Consider the following 18,410-nt stretch of genomic DNA (forward strand, 5'->3'; position numbering starts at 1 on the left):
CATATTTCAGTTTAGGTTATACGGTTCAAATGGATATTCAGAACACATATGCTATTTTATGTGCATTAAGGCTGATGCAAGTCATGTTTTTCAGAGACAATTATTTATTTAAACATTTTAATTGAGAATTAATACCATTTATACAATTCAGATAATTATTAATCTTGAGAAATATCAGTAATGGCTAAATACTATTTAAACATCAATAACTAGCTACTCCACTGAAACATAAAACTACTAACGTTAAAAATATTCTAATATTTGTTTGTGCTGATCATTCCCTGAATGTTGTTCTAAGAACGTCTTTAGAATGGAAAATGGATTTACAGGACGAATATTAGGTGGTATTAAAGAATTCTTCCGCCATTCTAGCCTTCACGGATTCCAATATTTGGGAGATGAAGGACGACATCCAATAGAAAGGTAATATAAAACATATTTTATGTTCTTCCTGAGGTAGAGTTTTAATCCAAGCAGTTTGAGTTTTCCAAGGTCTAAATTAATAACAATAAAATCAAGAAATAGTTTTATTACATAGCTGAAATGCCTTCTCTTCGCACGTGAGGAACAGTTTTATGAAAAAAATTCATAGCCTATATATAACAACACTTTTATCTTCTTTTATTTTACCTACAGTTAGCTAGAAGTAATAAGAGTGTCTACCTGCACTCTTAATTTTCACGATCAAGAGTAATTTATTAGACCAGTCTTACACCTATGACCAGTACGTTCATTGCACAATATGTCTGTATACAAAGAGTTTACAAAAGATTTGAGAAGTGACCTGCAGTGTCATCGCTCATCTCTTTCGGTCAATTAGTACCCGCAATGAGTGAAAGCTACCACCATATGTAGTGATGGCACCCGAGCGTCACCTCCCCCTTGGAGATCATAGCCCCATGTTACCGAATTCTATGGTATGATTATAGGCCAGCAGAGCCCAACCCATACGAGGATCTCGAAGCTAATCTGGGAGAGGGTACTCGGATCCTGGCCCTGCCTATCCCCGTGTCATTCAGCCGGTTCCAGGAGACAGGGTGCTGAACGAACTACCTCCCGAACCTAAGAGCACGCCCTAATCGTCCATTTGGGAAGTATCCCGAAGGCTTCTCTTCCCAAGTAGGGATGGCTGGGTCCCAACCCTCGCCTATCTCTTTTATGGAAGAATTAACCCATACATTACCGGTACCAATGCGTGATGTAGTCCCTCTACACCAGGCAGAGGGACTACTGCCATTTAGCGACACCAATCGGTCCCTTCTGGTAGTTGTGACTACAATGGCCTGACTCAACAATTTTCATGGTGAGGTACACGCTCACTTCTTGACCCAATGATTTGTGTCATTGGCGCGTTTGGGGGGTTCACAGCCTCTTCTGACCTCTCGCCTCCTCTTGTAGGGAATCTCACAACCACCTCTATGTTCATTGACATGTTACATGACCGTACAAGAAAGGGCGATCTTGAAAGAGCACAAAGCAATGTTTTAATTCTCTCAAACCAGTTCCTTTTGTAGAATTCAATCCGTTCACGTTCTCCCCAGGTCAGGAGCAATACTGGATTGAACATCTTCCCCTTTCTCAACACGGTTTTTGGCAGTAGGTGTGGCGGGGATATTTACCTAGAAGTATACAAAACCAATTGTATGATTTAATTAAGGATTAAACATACAAACAGATGAACATCCAGTTTTATCTATAAGACTTGGCCAACTAGGGATATTTAGATCCCCCAGGTCTCTTTTAGAATTACCTTCTCACATTTATGTAATCATTTCTTAATAAACAGTAAAACAAGTTTAAATCCTTTTCTGAAGACTAACGCTTACGTTTTAAGTTAATGTTTTGTTAATTTTAAAAGCGAATGTATGTATAATGTACATTATTTTATGTTTCTTGCAATTAAGATAGTCATTATGAAATTTACCTTAAAATGTGTACAATATTTATGTTCTTAGAATTCTTTTCTCTGTAATATTAAGAATTATATATAATGCCTTACATAAAAAACACTTATAAAGTACTGTTCTGTACTAAAAAGTCAGAAAATATTAATAGCAGTGGGTTTTCGTGTAAAAAATGTGTTTTTAATCGTATAGGTGAGACACGAAGTGAGTAATTATTTATAGAACCTAAGTCTATCCGGCTTTCTAGTTATTCGGTTTGGCACACTAGGCCGGATAGTTCGGAGTCTACTGAATTTGTCTATCACATTCTTGATTAAAGTCAAGGTAACGTAACGTCTCAATACTTGATCTTACACGGCTTCGTAATCGCTGGAAAAATAACCTATTCCTCGTAAAATAACCTATGACTCTACAATATAACCCTCCTAATAGTGGATCAGTTTGGCGGCATTTTAGGAATCGCGAGAAAACACAATCGTTTAGGAAAGTTATATCAGATGTGCCATTCCATGTCAAATCACCTAGAGCAATGTGCTTCAATGTCTCAGACTCTCTTCAAATTTTTCTCATATTTAATTACCAATAAAATTATGCTTAATTATTTTTTTCCGACTTTTTGGATGAGAAATGGGCCGGGGAGAATTTTTTTTAAAAAGTAAATGTGAATTTGACGCCAGTTTCACTTACCGGCACTCACAAGTAAACCTTACGTTTGGGTGAATCGAGTTGCTGACTGAGACACATATGAGAAAGTAGTACTAAATGTGGTCAGTATTTCAGTGAAGTTGTAGGTGCGAAGCTCCAGGGGTTTAGGAGATACAGCTACCAGAACATCACATGGAAGTAAGAATAGTCTTCATACAGTTGGAGGTAAAAGCCCTGTAAGACCTCTTGTAACGACAAAAGGTGAATAATAAATATATGAGTACATATTAGTACTAGGGGGAAGTCATATAGTAAGGGTATACCTGACGGCGGCCATCTTGAAATCCGCCATTTTGAATTAAGGTTAAGTTTTAAAAATAGGAATAGGGTCATGTGATACATGACTTAAGGCGCAAATTTTATCAGAAAAACAATGGTGACGTTAATTTGGATTTACGCGCAATTGGTAAAAAAGTTACAGGGAAATTAAATATTGTTGCAGCATATGTATTAGTCCTTTACCCCACCTTGTCAATTTTGTGTTAATGATAATAATTAAATAAAAAGCAGATGGATAAATATTAGGTCTATGGTAAGAGTTACCTTGATGGCGGCCATGTTCAAATCCGCCATTTTGAATCAGACAAAAGTTTTAAACACAACGCATAACATTGACACCTTATTAATAGCAAATTTTACCATAAATCCAACGGTATAACCATTTTTGCTTTATCATTAACCAGCATTTGTTATCGCCACCATTGTATTTCTGATTAACTTCTAGCCCGAAGTCATCTATTGCATTACTCTATTCCCATTTAATTTTGTGCTGGTTAATGATAAAGCAAAAACAGTTATACCGTTGGATTTATGGTAACATTTGCTATTAATAAGGTGTTACTGTTATGCGTTTTGTTTAAAACTTTTGTCTGATTCAAAATAGCGGATTTGAACATGGCCGTCATCAAGTTAACTCTTATCATAGACCTAATATTTATCCACCTGCTTTTTATTTAATTATTATCATTAACACAAAATTGACAAGGTGGGGTAAAGGACTAATACATATGCTGTAACAATATTTAATTTCCCTGTAACTTTTTACCAATTGCGCGTAAATCAAAATTAACACCTTATTAATAGCAAGGTTCTAATTAAATTGTCACCACCTTATTAATAGCAAGGTCACCATTGTTCTGATTAAATTTGCGCCTTAAATCATGTATCACATAACCCTATTCCTATTTTAAAAACTTAACCTTAATTCAAAATGGCGGATTTCAAGATGGCTGCCGTCAGGTATACCCTTACTATATGACTTCCCCCTAGTACTAATATGTACTCATATATTTGTTATTCACCTTTTGTCGTTACAAGAGGTCTTACAGGGCTTTTACCTCCAACTGTATGAAGACTATTCTGTACTTCCATGTGATGTTCTGGTAGCTGTGTCTCCTAAACCCCTGGAGCTTCGCACCTACAACTTCACTGAAATACTGACCACATTTAGTACTACTTTCTCATATGTGTCTCAGTCAGCAACTCGATTCACCCAAACGTAAGGTTTACTTGTCAGCAGCATGGAACTAAAATTACCATTAACTTCCTTATTTTTGAAGTTATTGGGTCAAGTGAAAGCTTAAGTTTTGCTCTTTCAGTAGATCTTAGGAAATCTTGCAAAAGGTTACACTGTCAAACATTAATGGGCATACAAAGTATTTTTTTTAAACTTTGTCATTGCCCAAAAGTTACAGCTACGAAACTTTTGAAACTTTTTTTGTAGATTCATCTTGACACATATATGGTATGGCTAAAAAACAACATTTTTTTTGTATTTTTGTAATTATTAATTTTTTGGTATTTTACATGTACGGAAATATACAGTTTTAAGTTTTGTTACAAATTGTGTCTCTACTCGTAAATTACAACTGTGAAATTCTTGAAACCTATTTAATAGAATAATTTTAGCACAAATGATATGGTTAAAATGTAAAAAGGGTGCTTTCGGTATTTTTGTAATAATTATTTTTGTACGTCGGACTGCAATTCATGAATTGCTCTGGGCCTTCTATATTCTACTGGCCAGAAAATGAAGACCTTTCGAAAATATCATCTCCGAAGTTCCTGTTCGATCTCTTACAAGCCAATCAGCCCAGACTTATGCAACTGAAAGCAAAGTTAAAAGAAGACATCATATCATCAGTGAAAACAATGAGCTGTGAAATATAGGACACAACATTTTGTATGTGAATATATGTAATTCTAAGAAGTATTACTGGTATTTAATGTTTATTATTTTCACCTATGTACATTAGTCTATTATTTCTTATTTTTGTTGATAGGTTTTGAAATAATCACTCAACCCTAGATCTATAGTTTTCATTCACAAAACCGCAAAATTATTACAAAAAGGCATCCCTTTTTGTTATTTAATCATACCTAATAAATGCAAGCTAATCGTATAAAAAATTACAAAAGTTTGATAGTGGTAAGCAATGGTACAATTAAAAAAAAATAAAGTCATAGTTAAAGTACAAAAATATAATATTATGGTAATACCAAAACTACACATTACATCAGTTTTATTTTTAAGCATACCTAATATTTACTAAGATGATTAGTTGAAAAAAAATTAAAGTTTGACAGTTGCCACTTTAGAATAGGTATGGCCAAAATTTTCCGGTATCGGAAATTTCACTTTCCGAATTCAAGATTATTTCCGATATCGGAATTTTTCCGAATTCCGAAATTTTTCCGATTTTACTTTCCGGAATCCGGAATTAAAATGCAAATAATAATAATAATAATAATAATAATAATAATAATAATAATAATAATAATAATAATAATAATAATAATAATAATAATAATAGTAATAATAATAACAATAATTGCAAAAATACCAAAAGCACCCTTTTTATTTTTCAACTATATCATGTATGTGATAAAATGTTTCTATGAAAAGATTGATTGATTGATTGATTTTGAGTTTATCGTCCCGTTCAGCAGCGAGGCTATATGAGACGTGGACCTACTGATTAACGTGGAATCCGAACCACATGAGCTCCCGCCGGGAATCGAACCCGGGTCTCTCTATGAAAAGAATCTTCACAAGTTTCATAGTTGTAACTTATGAACAATGACACAATTTGTAACAAAACTTAAAACTATACTTCCGTACATGTAAAATACTACAAAAATAATAATTAAAAAACTAGAAAAAATACCCTTTTTATTTTTTAACCATATCATGTACGTGTTAAGATGAATCTACCAAAAACTTCAAAAGTTTCATAGTTGTAACCTATGAGCAATGACACAATTTGTAACGAAACTTAAAACTATATTTCTGTACATGTAAAATACCACAAAAATAATAATTAAAAAACTAGAAAAAATACCCTTTTGTTTTTTAACCATACCATGTACGTGTTAAGATGAATCTACAAAAAATTTCAAAAGTTTCATAGTTGTAACTTTTGAACAATGGCATAATTTGTAAAAAAAAAAAAAAATAAAAACTGTATGGCCATTAATGTTTGACAGTGTAACCTTTTGCCTTTTTAGATTCTTGTGAAAGAGCAGAAATTAAGCTTTCATTTGACACCTGGATGAGCCCAATAGCTTCAAAAATAAGGAAGTTATGATAATTTTAGTTCCATGATGTGAGTGCTGGAAAGTGAAATTTGCGCCAAAGTCACATTTTTCCAAAAATTCTCTCCGGCCCATTTCTCATCCAAAAAATCGAAAAAGAAAATTAATTTAGCATAATTTCATTGGTATTTAAATATGAAAAAATTTAAGAGAATCTGAGACATTGAAGCACGGTCATGTTTTAAAATTAGGTGATTTGACATGGAATGACCCACATACTTCTTTTAAAAGCAGCTCACTTTGAGTGAGATTTTGGGCTTAGAAAGAAAACAAATCCTCTTTCACTCCTAACACTACACTGACAGACGTGCCTGACTAAACACCGGGGATCTTATTTTGCGCGCGAGTGTGTTTGCTCAAACATACTAGTCTGTATTCGCAATATACTTATTTAACCTAATTTCTGAAGGTAGGCACATTGGCTCAATGGGCACTCTCCGCTTGTCTTAACCCTCTCCCCTGGTCTTGTGACCAGCAGAGCCCTGCACGGACCGGGCGCGCCCGGTTCGGTCCGGTGCCCGGCCCGGCCCGACCCGTTTCAAGTAATATCAAATTGGACTGGGCCCGGATACTCTGGAAGACGGTTCGGAAACTAATGTTGTCAGCCTATTTGTTTTTTTAATGTCCTCCACTACCTCTATTTTTGCCGTGTTTGTACGGTCTTATTGTCAGCCTATGTTAATCGTAATGTGTTTAGGAAACTGACTCTTTATTCAAGACTGCGATGTACTGGTAATACTATTACTATTATTACTTCTACTACTACTATTACTACTTCTACTATTACTACTACGACCACTGCTAATACTACTACAAGTGCTACGACTTCGCGTCAGAGTTGACATGTCTGGTGATACCGAATTTACCTTCTAAGTACAGAATAAAATTGAGAAATGCTAGTTATTATGGCCGGTCTGAGTAGAATGTGAACCGGTGCTTGATCTACGAGGGAGAATATTAGCTCAATAGAAAAAACACTCACATCTGGTGCTAGAGGTCGTCGGATCAATCCCTGCTCATGCTATGTGAGCTTTGTTGTGGACAAACATCGTGTGCATGGGAGTTTCTGGGGTGGTCCCGCTTCCTCCCACTGTTTTCTTTCCACCAATTCATCCCATCATCATCCATTCAGCCTGAGCCGTAGTTACCTAAAGAACGTATGATTAAGTCAAGTACTTGACCTTGTAAGTAGAATTTGGTACGCTACCATTGGACCACGGAGGGCAAAACCATAAGCTGGCGTGCTCATAAGATCAGTGCAGTTTGTAGTAATGTTCAATTAGCAAGGCAAATATCGAATGGTGTTACATGTTCATGTATTGTTTATAGTATGATGCTACAAATATAACAAAATATAATGATCAAATAAATCACCAAATCGCCAGGGTCGATTAGGTGTTTCTGGAACGGTGGCTCAGTGGTTGAGCGTTCACCTCTGGTGTATGGGGTCCCTGGTTTGATCCGAGCTCTCGCCAAGTGAACTTTGTGGTGGAGAAACACCGTGTGGGGGGTTCGCGGCGTTCTCCTGTTTCCTTCCACTTTATTTACTCCACTATTTCATTTATTTCTCACCATCGTCTCCTTTAGGCTAGTTGGCATAACTTGGAACCACCTACCAAGAAGAATAAACTAATGGATTGGGAAGATAGACATTCAGTCTCTGGTGAATTTGATGATGAAGTAGACATCTACCTCAACATGTCATCATGTGTAAGAGAACTAGATATACTGCAGTGGTGGAAGCAACAAGAACAAACATTACCAAAATTGTGTAAATTAGCGCGTCAATATCTCGTCATCCCTGCTTCTAGTGCGTCTACTGAAAGAGTTTTTAGTACGCAGGAACGGAGAAATGCTCTAAAGCCTGAGACTGTTGACTCTGTTTCCGTGTTATTCGATGCGTACAAGGACATACAGTAAAGCGATGTTCATTTTGCACTATTGGTTTCTTAGGAAACCTTATATTTTCATTTTCTTAATATCAACTATCCTTCTTAACGTTTTTCATTCAGGGGACTTTTGAGGTATTTTTTGATCACCAATGATATGTGTGGATTTTGTTTTGATTTACTGCCTCGCATTCCGTCATATAGCTCTGTTATTTACTTGTTACGCACCGTTCCAGGAACACTTCATCGATCCTGGGGTCTGGGTGATTTATTTGATCATTGTTTTTTGTTATTATTATTGTAGCATTGAATTATAAAGAATACAGGAACTTGTAATATGATTTAGAATCTGCCGTGCTAATTGAACATTACTACAAATTGCGCTAATCTTATGAACACGCCAGTTCATGGTTTCGGTCTCCGTGGTCTAATGGTAGCGGAACAAATTCTAATTAGTAGGTCAAGGACTTGACTTTCTCATATGTTCTTTAGGCAATTACGGCTCAAGACGTATGGATGATGATGGATGAATTGGTGGAATGAAGACAGTGGACGAAAACGGGCTAATCCAAAAACTCCCACGCTCACGATGTTTGTTCACCACAAAGCTCACATAACACGAGGAGGAATCGATCCGACGATCTCTAGCACCAGATGTGAATGCATTCTACTGGCCAGACTACGCAGACTGGCCATAATAACTAGTATTTCTTCGATTTTTTCTGTACTTAGATTGTAAAGTATGTACCACCAGACATGTCAAGTCTGACGCTCGTAGCAGTTGTAGTAGTAGAAGTAATAATAATAATAATAATAATAATAATAATAATAATAATAATAATAATAATAATAATAATAATAATAATAATAATAATAATAATAATAATAATAATAATAATAGCAGTAGCAGTAGTAGTGTAGTAGTAATAAGAGTAGTAGAAGTACAGTACTTTACAGTCTTGAATAAAGAGTTAATTTCCCAAACACCAGTGGCGGCGGTTGGACGTTAAAAGTTAGGGGGCAAGACATGATCTGAATATTTGTATATAAATGTTAGTTTTCCTGGTTGTTTTTAATAACATTTTGTTTGACGAAAGGTTGTATAACTAATAGGATACTATATTTTCAGTTAAAATACCGTATATCGTATATAATAGTTTATTAAGTAAATTGAGAAGAACAAAGGAAGTAGATACTAGCCCTTTGTACTCTTAAACAACGAAAGTGTAAGAAGAGATCTGATTCCTTGCTCATGAACATCTTAAAATTCTGTCTGGAAAATTGTGTGATCAGATTATTTAATAAATTTGCAAAACAAATGAATAGAAAGGATAATATTAATCATAGTAATGAATAATGATGCTTGTTTTGCTAAAGTTATATTGGAACTGAGGATTAATGAAAAACTTAATATTTAATTCCACACATGCTATTAAATGTATGTTATTACTCTTAGAAAATGAAAGGCAGTAAATACTACAAGCATATGCTACGACATTTAAAGAAATATTTGCTTTTGCAACTTCTTGAAATATGTTCGTTGCCATTAGGTGCAGATTTCACTTTCTTGGAACACATCAAAACACAACAATACTTAGAATCAATCCACACTTCAGTTATACAAAATAAACTTAAAACCTAGAATTATGTTCAATTTACTAAATTTTATTGTATATACACTCGTACATCCTTAAACACAACACTTCACTCGTATATTACACTACAAAACAATGGAAAAGGTAGAAGTTGTTTCTTATCACGCTCTTTTTAATCGATATTCCTTACTTTAGAAAGAAGAAAAGACATTTTAGGAACTGTCAAGTTTTGTGCAATTAAAGAATAACTTGTGAAATACTACTTTTTTGCATAATGTTCTTTCGATTAGCTTCAAAGCGGCTCACTAACATATCGAGCCCTTGTAAGAAGGAATGAAAGTATGCTGAAATTGTGCTCCAATAGGTTATTTTTTGGGGTTATTTTCTGTGGCGATTAAAACGCAATTACTGTAGCTTTCTTTACTCCACGGGAAGACAACCAATACGTATTCACGCAACAGCAAATATTATATGGCAGCATTTTTTCCTATTAATCAGTAACACATACAAAATCGTTACATTCCCAAATGAAATTATATACATTAATTGGTTACTTCAAAAAAAGTGCGGGGGCAACTGCCCCCCTTTGCCCCCCCTAATCGCCGCCCATGCCAAACACATTACGATTAACACAGGCTGCCAACATTAGTTTCCGATTCGTCTTTCACAGTGTTCGGGCCGAGTAGGGCCGGCCTGGCTCGGCCCGAAATGTGCCCGGCCCGGTTAGAGCCCGGCTCGAGATTCGGGCCGGGCCAGGCCGGGCCGGGTCGAGCCGGGCACAGAATTCAGATCCATTCGGGTCGGGCCGGGCCGTCTTCGGGCCTGGGTTTGCAGGGCTCTGGTGACCAGCATGTTTGCCTTTCGTGTACGGGGTCCCGGGTTCGATTTCCGGTGGGAGAGCCTTTGGAATTTTAACTTGTCCGTGTCGAATTTAGTAAAGGTCAAAGAGGCCTTGTATACGAGGAAACTCTGGTTGCTCAGAAAACTGAGGTATGAACGGTTAATCTTTTTTAAAAAAAAAGTCTAGTGATTAGGACGTCCGCCTTTGGTGTACGGAGATCAAGGTTCGATTCCTGGTGGGAGAGGCTTTGGAATTTTAACTGTCCTGAATATGTATGTGTTCGTGTTTCTGTCGAATTTAGTAAAAGTTAAAAAAAAAAAAAGAACATTGCATACGAGAAAGGTCGAGTGATCGGGAAACTGAGATATTTGTTGACTTTTTTTTAAAAAAAAAAGTGGTAAAGCGCTTACCTCTGGTATTTGGGGTCCCTGGTTCGATTCCCGGCAAAGTAAGTTTGTGATGGACAGCAGCGTCTCTGTGGTTCTTCCCGGCATACTATCGTTTCCTCCCATATTAGTATTAATCCATTCTTCCATTATCATTGGCTTGCCTCAATCATTCGTCTCCCTTAGCCTAAAGCAACCATGGCGTTCTCCACTTCCTAAAAAAAAATTACAATGGGAAAAGATAGGCATGGGAGATGGCGTGACGTCATGCGTCCGCCTACCTTTTCAGATCCACTTTTACGCCTGACTGCAATCATTCATTTTCTTGACACCTTTGAGAAAATATAGGTGCAGCTCTGTTGTATGTCGTACTTTCTCTCTCACACACACTTACTCAGGGAGTGTGCGTGGTAGCGTTAGATGACGCATTACTTTCTTTTTCCTTCCAAAGAGACATTGTTTTCGGTGTGGGTACTACCAAGTGTTCACAACATCTTAACGTCGTTCAAAGAGTCAAAAAAGATAGTTCAAAGAGTCAAAAAGATAGTTCAAATCAAACCATTCCAATAGCATAAACAAAAACAATCCTCAGAACGTCTCTGTTTATATATTTTGAAACTGTGTTCTGCATAAGTGCAGAGAGTCTTACAGAACGGCTACAGGTATCCGGCTGTGTGTTTGTTAACATCTATCGGAGCGAAAACAATATTGGCGATATCGTCTTCTGACACAGATTCTGCATCCAAAAGAATGCGTTTAATCTTTTCTCGTACGAGGGAACTTATTCAAGTGTAACTCTGACTTCGAGTCGAGACTATGGCCGTTGGATACCTTGTCCCAAAAGAACATAACACGAAAAGGGATACATCCTCGATCTCAACCGTTGCGGAGATATAAGCGTGAAAAGTTAGAAATTGAGCTCCATACTATACATTATAAAGTCAGATTCCGGGTCAGATTTTTCGGAAACGGTCGGGTAAGAAAACTCGGCGAATACATATCAAATTAATGTTGGGAGCACAGCACCTTTTGAATGAAAAATTTGTGTCCCCGGGGCACTCGCAGGGTCCAAGGGGGGTCCAACTCAAAATTTACAAATAGAACAGGGGGTCAAGTAGCATTTTGTATGAAAGCTATTGTTAAATAAAAGAAGATAGAACAAATCTCAACTCTCTACGATAACCCTGTGATAATGGGCAGCTGGTCAAAATGTCAATACAACCTACATCAGAAATCTACGGCCACGCTTCTAAATCCGTTGAGTTGCGACAATAACAAAACAGAAAACATTTAAAAGTGCAAGGTATTGAAGTAAAGCTAATTGGTGCAGAGTCTCTCTCTCAAAAGCACCCTCCGATATATTTTATTTCTGCACCATTATTCCAGTTTTCTCCAACCCCACTGTTCTCCAAGTTGCTTCATAGTTTCAAGGTCACTCCTTTTCGTATTTACCATCATGTTTCTTGTTCAGCAAATCACCCGATAGAAATTTCACAGTGCAATCTGTGAATTTTTGGTCTCGATGCGCGAAGCATATACCGTTGCTTTTTCACCTTCTCACCCTCCACGACGATTGCGATTGACAATGTATCCTCTCTCTTCTAGGACAATAATCTAATAGTCATGGTCATCCTATGGTCCATTGGTCATTCGAGGTCACACTTATACTCGGGTAATGTCCGTTGTGTGACTCTGTGAGAGATTCTGCAGCAATTTGTTTTACTTCAATACCTTGCACTTTTAAACGTGTTTTTCTGTTTTATTATTGTCGCAACTTAACGGATTTAGAAGCGTGGCCATAGATTTTCTGATGTAGGTTGTATTCACATTTTGACCAGTTGCCCGTTTGCACAGGGTTATCGTAGAGAGTTGAGATCTGTTCTATCTTCTTTTATTTAACAATAGCTTTCATACAAAATGCTACTTGGCCCCCGGTTACATTTGCAAATTTTGAGTCGGACCCTTCCTGGGACCCTGCGAGTGCCCCGGGGACACAAATTTTTCATTCAAAAGGTATTAGGCTCCTCACACTAACTTGATATGTATTCGCTGAGTTTCCTTACCCGACCGTTTCCGAAAAATCTGACCCGGAATCTGACTTTATAATGTATAGTATGGAGCTCAATTTCTAAATTTTCCCGCTTATATCTCCGCAACAGTTGCGATTGAGGATGTATCACTTTTCGTGTTATGTTCTTTTGGGACAAGGTATCCAACGGCCATAGTCTCGACTCGAAGTCAGAGTTACACTTGGATAGGTTCCCTTGTTAGTCTTAATCCAAACCGGAATTGATAGAAATCACTCAGTTTTTGTTTCAATATTGAACACCGTAGAAAATAAAGAGTAATAGACAACGAAAAGTGGTTTTTCGGAACCGATTTGGACCAAGAGTATATCCCATCTTCACCTTAATTTTTATACTGAAACCAGAAGTAGTAAAAATCCATTACCACTTCTGGATTTAATATCGATCTCAAGAATAACTTTAATTTTCATCATTATATTGTATAGAAATAGACTGTTTTCGGTTAAAAGACTGGTCGCCATATTGGAAAACAGTAATGATTAGCGAGAAGCATTTTGTTTCTTTTTTTGCATATGGAATATGTTTAATGCCTCAAGAATATATTCCATACCCAAATTTATTCACCTTTTGCAACTAGAAATGATAGAATTCTACCAATCTTCCGGTTCCAAGATTGGTTCTCGCAGATAGAAAATAGTAATAGCAGACGAAAAACTATTATTATTATTATTATTATTATTATTATTATTATTATTATTATTATTATTATTATTATTATTATTATTATTATTATTATTATTATTATTACGTTGGGTGATCAGAAAGTAAGGTTACAAAGCCTGTAGTGTATATATTATTTCATGCAATTAATACAGCCGCCAGATAGTACATAACTAACTAACTAACTAACTCTATGGCCTATGGAACCCGGACGTTCAATACCGCGTTCACAAAAGCTCTCCACTGACTTCTATCCTTAGCTAACTGCATCCAGTTTCTACTCTGTATTCCAATCTCTGCGAGATCCATCTTAATATTGTCCTCCCATTTGCGCCTAGGTCTTCCTAATGGTCGTTTTCCGATTGGTCTTCCTGTCAAGACTTTGAAAGCGTTTCTACTTTCTTCCATTCTAGCTACATGACCCGCCCATCTAAGCCTCCTAGACTTCACGACCCTAACAATGTTGGGTAAACCATATAAATTATGTAGTTCTTCGTTATGAAGTTTCCACCATTCCCCATTCCCGTTCCTCTTGGGTCCGAATATTCGTCTCAGGATCTTGCTCTCCATTCGGTTGAGGAAATTGTCACATTGTAGAATAAGTGTGAAGATTCCTACTGGTAAAAAGTCTTTCCTTGCGTGTTAAGCCACGTTGTCACCAAGTGTTTCACCTCCTCGTCTGAAACGAAGCGACGGCCTCCTAGGTGTTCCTTTAAGTGCGGGAACAGGTGAAAGTATCTTGGAGAAGGGTCCGGGCTGTAGGGAGAATTGTCGATAATGCCCCAGCAAAACTGCTTCAACAGTGTGGTGGTCTTCTGGACTCCTCGTCGCTGACATTTTCTCTACCAGCTGCAAACCTTCGACACCATACTGTGACATGCTGATGAGACACTACAGTCTATACATAAACGTCTACCAGCTGCTGGTGAACTTCAGCCGTGGTTGTATGTTTCGCTCACAGAAATCGTATAACTGAGCAATTTCTTCGCGAAACCAGTTTTTCAAATGAGCCGCCACTGGTGTTTACTTACAACTAGCGCCATAGTTCATGTGTGGCTGAAACTCTGCACAGTTGCCAACTTCATGTATTAAAATTACCTCACACTCTTTATGCGTCTATAGCAAACGAAACTCCAGAAATATCGGTCTGTTAACCTTAGTTTCTGATCCTACCTCGTATTATTATTTGGATGGTTCGCTGCATGGATGAATTAGAGTTTAATGCCTCTTTCAGCAACGAGACTAAATGAGACCTTAAATTACAGCTTAATGCGGCATCCGAAACACGTAAACTAAGCTCTGAAAATACGTACGATAACCGTATAGCCATGAAGGAAGTTTCTGAATCAAAATATCCAACATGTTTCAATCGAAAATTTTCTTGCAAGTCTTATATTTAGAGAATTACATATTGTTTGTATCATACTTGGAGAGAACGATCCATTGAAGTTCTACTGTATTTCTCTATGAGTCCATTACTCTGTCCTGATCATGCCACACTCCCTGGATTCCGCATTCTTCAGTGTACTGCCGGGTTCAATGATAGAAAACTGCTGAATTGAACCTAGGAAGTCACTTCTAAATAAAATCCAGACTACAGTAGGAGGGAAGATTATTCTTATCAGAACCTCACCCGACGTTTTTTGTAATCCTTAAGTGAAAGACGTACTGTAACATCTATAAGAAGGAGACGTGGTGGGCCCGGTATAGACAGGAGAAAAGATGTGTACCAATAATCTCTCTAAGTAAGATAAGACTTTCACCTTAGGTCATTAAGAGTTATTTGTCATTAAAAAGCCAATAAATCCATATGTGAAGAGTATAAATTTGAATTTGTTCATTTGATTCAATTAAATGTTAGTTCATTAGAGCATCCCCAATTTCATGTCACTCTCGCGTAAGTCTTATTAGGATCCCAAATAAGTAATATAGTGTAGACTCAATTCTGTACGATGTGTTTATTCCGTAGAAAATACGAAAACTCGATTTAGGGGCCGTTCAAAAATTTTGTGGTCCCTGATCCAAAGATCCAATATATTTCAATTTAAAAAAATGTTGTAGGCTTTATACGAGGGGGAGTCAAATGAAAACCATAATTATTTTTTTTAAATATTATTTATTGGTCACACAGGGTACAGAAGTAAATCACTTTTCAACATAGTCCTCTCCTCGTTCAATGCAAGTCCGCCAGCGCTTCGGAAGAGCCTGAATACCTGCAGAAAAAAAGTCTTTTGGGCGACGGCACAACCACTCGTGCACCGCGTTGCGTACCTCTTCATCCATGACTCATGTGTACACATGCTGCAATTTCGTCTATTGTCACACGGCGGTTTTCCAAAACGATGGCTTCAACGGCTGCAATGGTCTCTGGAGTCACTACGCGCCGAGCCTGGCCGGGGCGTGGAGCATCGGCCACAGACGTAACACCATTTGCAAATTTCCGGCACCATTCATAGATTTGTGGCTGTGACAAACACGCATCTCCATACTGAACCTTCATTCGCCTAAAAATGTCAATCGGTTTCACACCTTCACTTCGCAAAAACCGAATCACAGAACGCTGCTCCTCGCTGGTGCATGTGGCTAGTGGGGCTGCCATTTTGGAACTGTTGTTGCGCCGGTGTTTGTGCATCTGCCGGCTGCTGCCACCTAGGAGACATCCGGCGTACTATCGTAAACACGCATGCCAACTTACAGCTCACTGGCGCCAAATGCGGATTTTTATTTCTACTTTTATTGTTTTCAGTTGACTTACCCTCGTATCTGAAGAACTACATACAGTGTAGCCAAATCTATAAATTAACTCAGTGTGATGTGCTTATTTCGTAGAAAATACATAGACTCGATTATACGTTAAGTCTAAAAACTACCGGTATATGATTTAAGCATGTAACCTACGTTTCTACTACGCCACATACGTTTTTTTTCTCAGTATATATATCTAATAGTACCTATAGCTGTGTTTTTGTATTAAATTTGCATGGTTTGGAGTTTTTTCGATGCTCCACTGGTTACTTTATGAATAATAACTAATTTCCTATTTGCTTGAATTTTAATATATAGTATTTTGGTGATTCTTTTCTAATACTTTCATCACAGCTGACTTATGTGTTGGACTATATATATATATATATTTCATTTTTCACTGTAGAATCAGTTGGTTACTTGCGATAGTAGCCAACTTCTGTGGTTGTGGATATATGATCCATGCAATTTGGTTGAGATGGACTACTTCTCCCATTATTGTGGCCTTCTCTGAGGAAATGACGCCTGTATGGCAAATTCCCTTCCCAGCTATCACAGTGTGCTCAGAAAACAAAATTTTACAATTTGAATATAATTTCACGAGAGCTATTGAAGAATGTGATAAATCGATAAACTGGACTGAAAAAGAGTAAGTAATACAGAGTGATTAAAAAAAGTATTCGATTTCATAAGTTAGTATTTCAAAATTTGAAAGAACTCATGAGAAATAAGATGTAAATTATTGTGCATTTGATTATACTCACAATGAAGTTTGTAAATGTTGAATATGATCCATTCTGTCCAAATGAGTAATATATAGACCAGTGGTTCTCAACCTAATTCCTATCACGACACCCATTTTATTCCATCTTCTTGCCAGCGCCCCCCTTATAATTTCTGGTTTATAATAAGCTTGTGTGAGATTTTTTAATATACCTATTGCGGAGATCTTACGATATCCATCTATTTTTATAATAGTAGAATCTAGTTCTTGTATATAGTGGATACAATAACTTTTCTAAAAGCGAATGGATTAAAACCAAATTTGGTCAGTTCATTCATATTACAAATATCGAATCCGATTCGTCACACTGTTTCAAAATGGAGGCCATTTGAAAAGTTTAAAACTTCATAACTCACTTAATTTGTGGTCATATGATTAAAAAAATAAGTGATTAGCTAATACGTGCGATAAGTAATTGCAACTAGTTTTCTGTAACGAAGACTTGGACAAGTTCTGGATGGAGAGAAGAGCTGGTCTGGTATCTGCAGCTTTAAAAGTAATAATTCCATTTGCTACATCGTACCTGTGCCAAAGGGGTTTTTCTTCCATGGTAAGCAGTAAAACCAAGACAAGAAATTGTTTATTAGTTGAAAATGGCTTGATAATGTGCGTCATGAAGATTGAACCGGACATTGCCGCACTAGTGAAATCACATCATGCTCAGGTATCTCATTAGCGACCCTCATTTTGAGAAACCCAGATATAGACGAAAGTTGAATTCGTTTCGCAACCGAAGAAAGTTTTGTGTCATTAACACGTTGGCCGCCATGTGCATAATTCTGATGCACAAATAGTGGGGTACAAAATACCCCGAAATATGGTTTGGCGGGATTTCTCCTCCGATTCATGTGGTCAAGAAACCTATATTTATTTAGTTTTGGCTGTATATGGTATTTTCAGTGAACAAGAGAATCAAGTTCCATAATCTAAGTTGTAACAAAAAGAGACAATTTTTTTTACAGTAAGCTTTTAAAAATGGAAACATTAATGCTGTTTTTTTTACATAATAAATACAAGTTATTTACAATACCTGAACACGAATATTTTAATCTTTAAAAAGAGCTTTAGATAGAAACCTTTAAAAATTAAATATGTCCAAAATTACCAAAAAAATGAACTTAATTCCTTCGCATCTCTTTGTTACAGATTTAAAAAATTTGCTATGGCATCAATGATATGTGGACATACCGGTACGGTTTATAGATTACGCCATGAAAATA

General features: G+C 36.8%; 1 protein-coding gene across 1 annotated transcript in view; it reads left to right on the forward strand.

Moving 5' to 3' along the window:
• The first annotated feature begins 310 nt into the window (after nucleotides 1–310).
• Nucleotides 311–18,410, forward strand: part of LOC145665481 (uncharacterized) — a 72,788-nt gene continuing 54,688 nt past the window's right edge. The window contains exons 1-2 of the mRNA XM_081732791.1: nucleotides 311–423; nucleotides 16,813–17,055. Of these exons, the coding sequence (XP_081588917.1) occupies nucleotides 311–423; nucleotides 16,813–17,055 (356 nt within the window). The remainder of the gene's footprint in view (nucleotides 424–16,812; nucleotides 17,056–18,410) is intronic.

This window comes from Thermobia domestica, chromosome 11, assembly GCF_964235325.1.
Source record: "Thermobia domestica chromosome 11, izTheDome1.hap1.1, whole genome shotgun sequence".
Lineage (NCBI taxonomy): Eukaryota > Metazoa > Arthropoda > Insecta > Zygentoma > Lepismatidae > Thermobia > Thermobia domestica.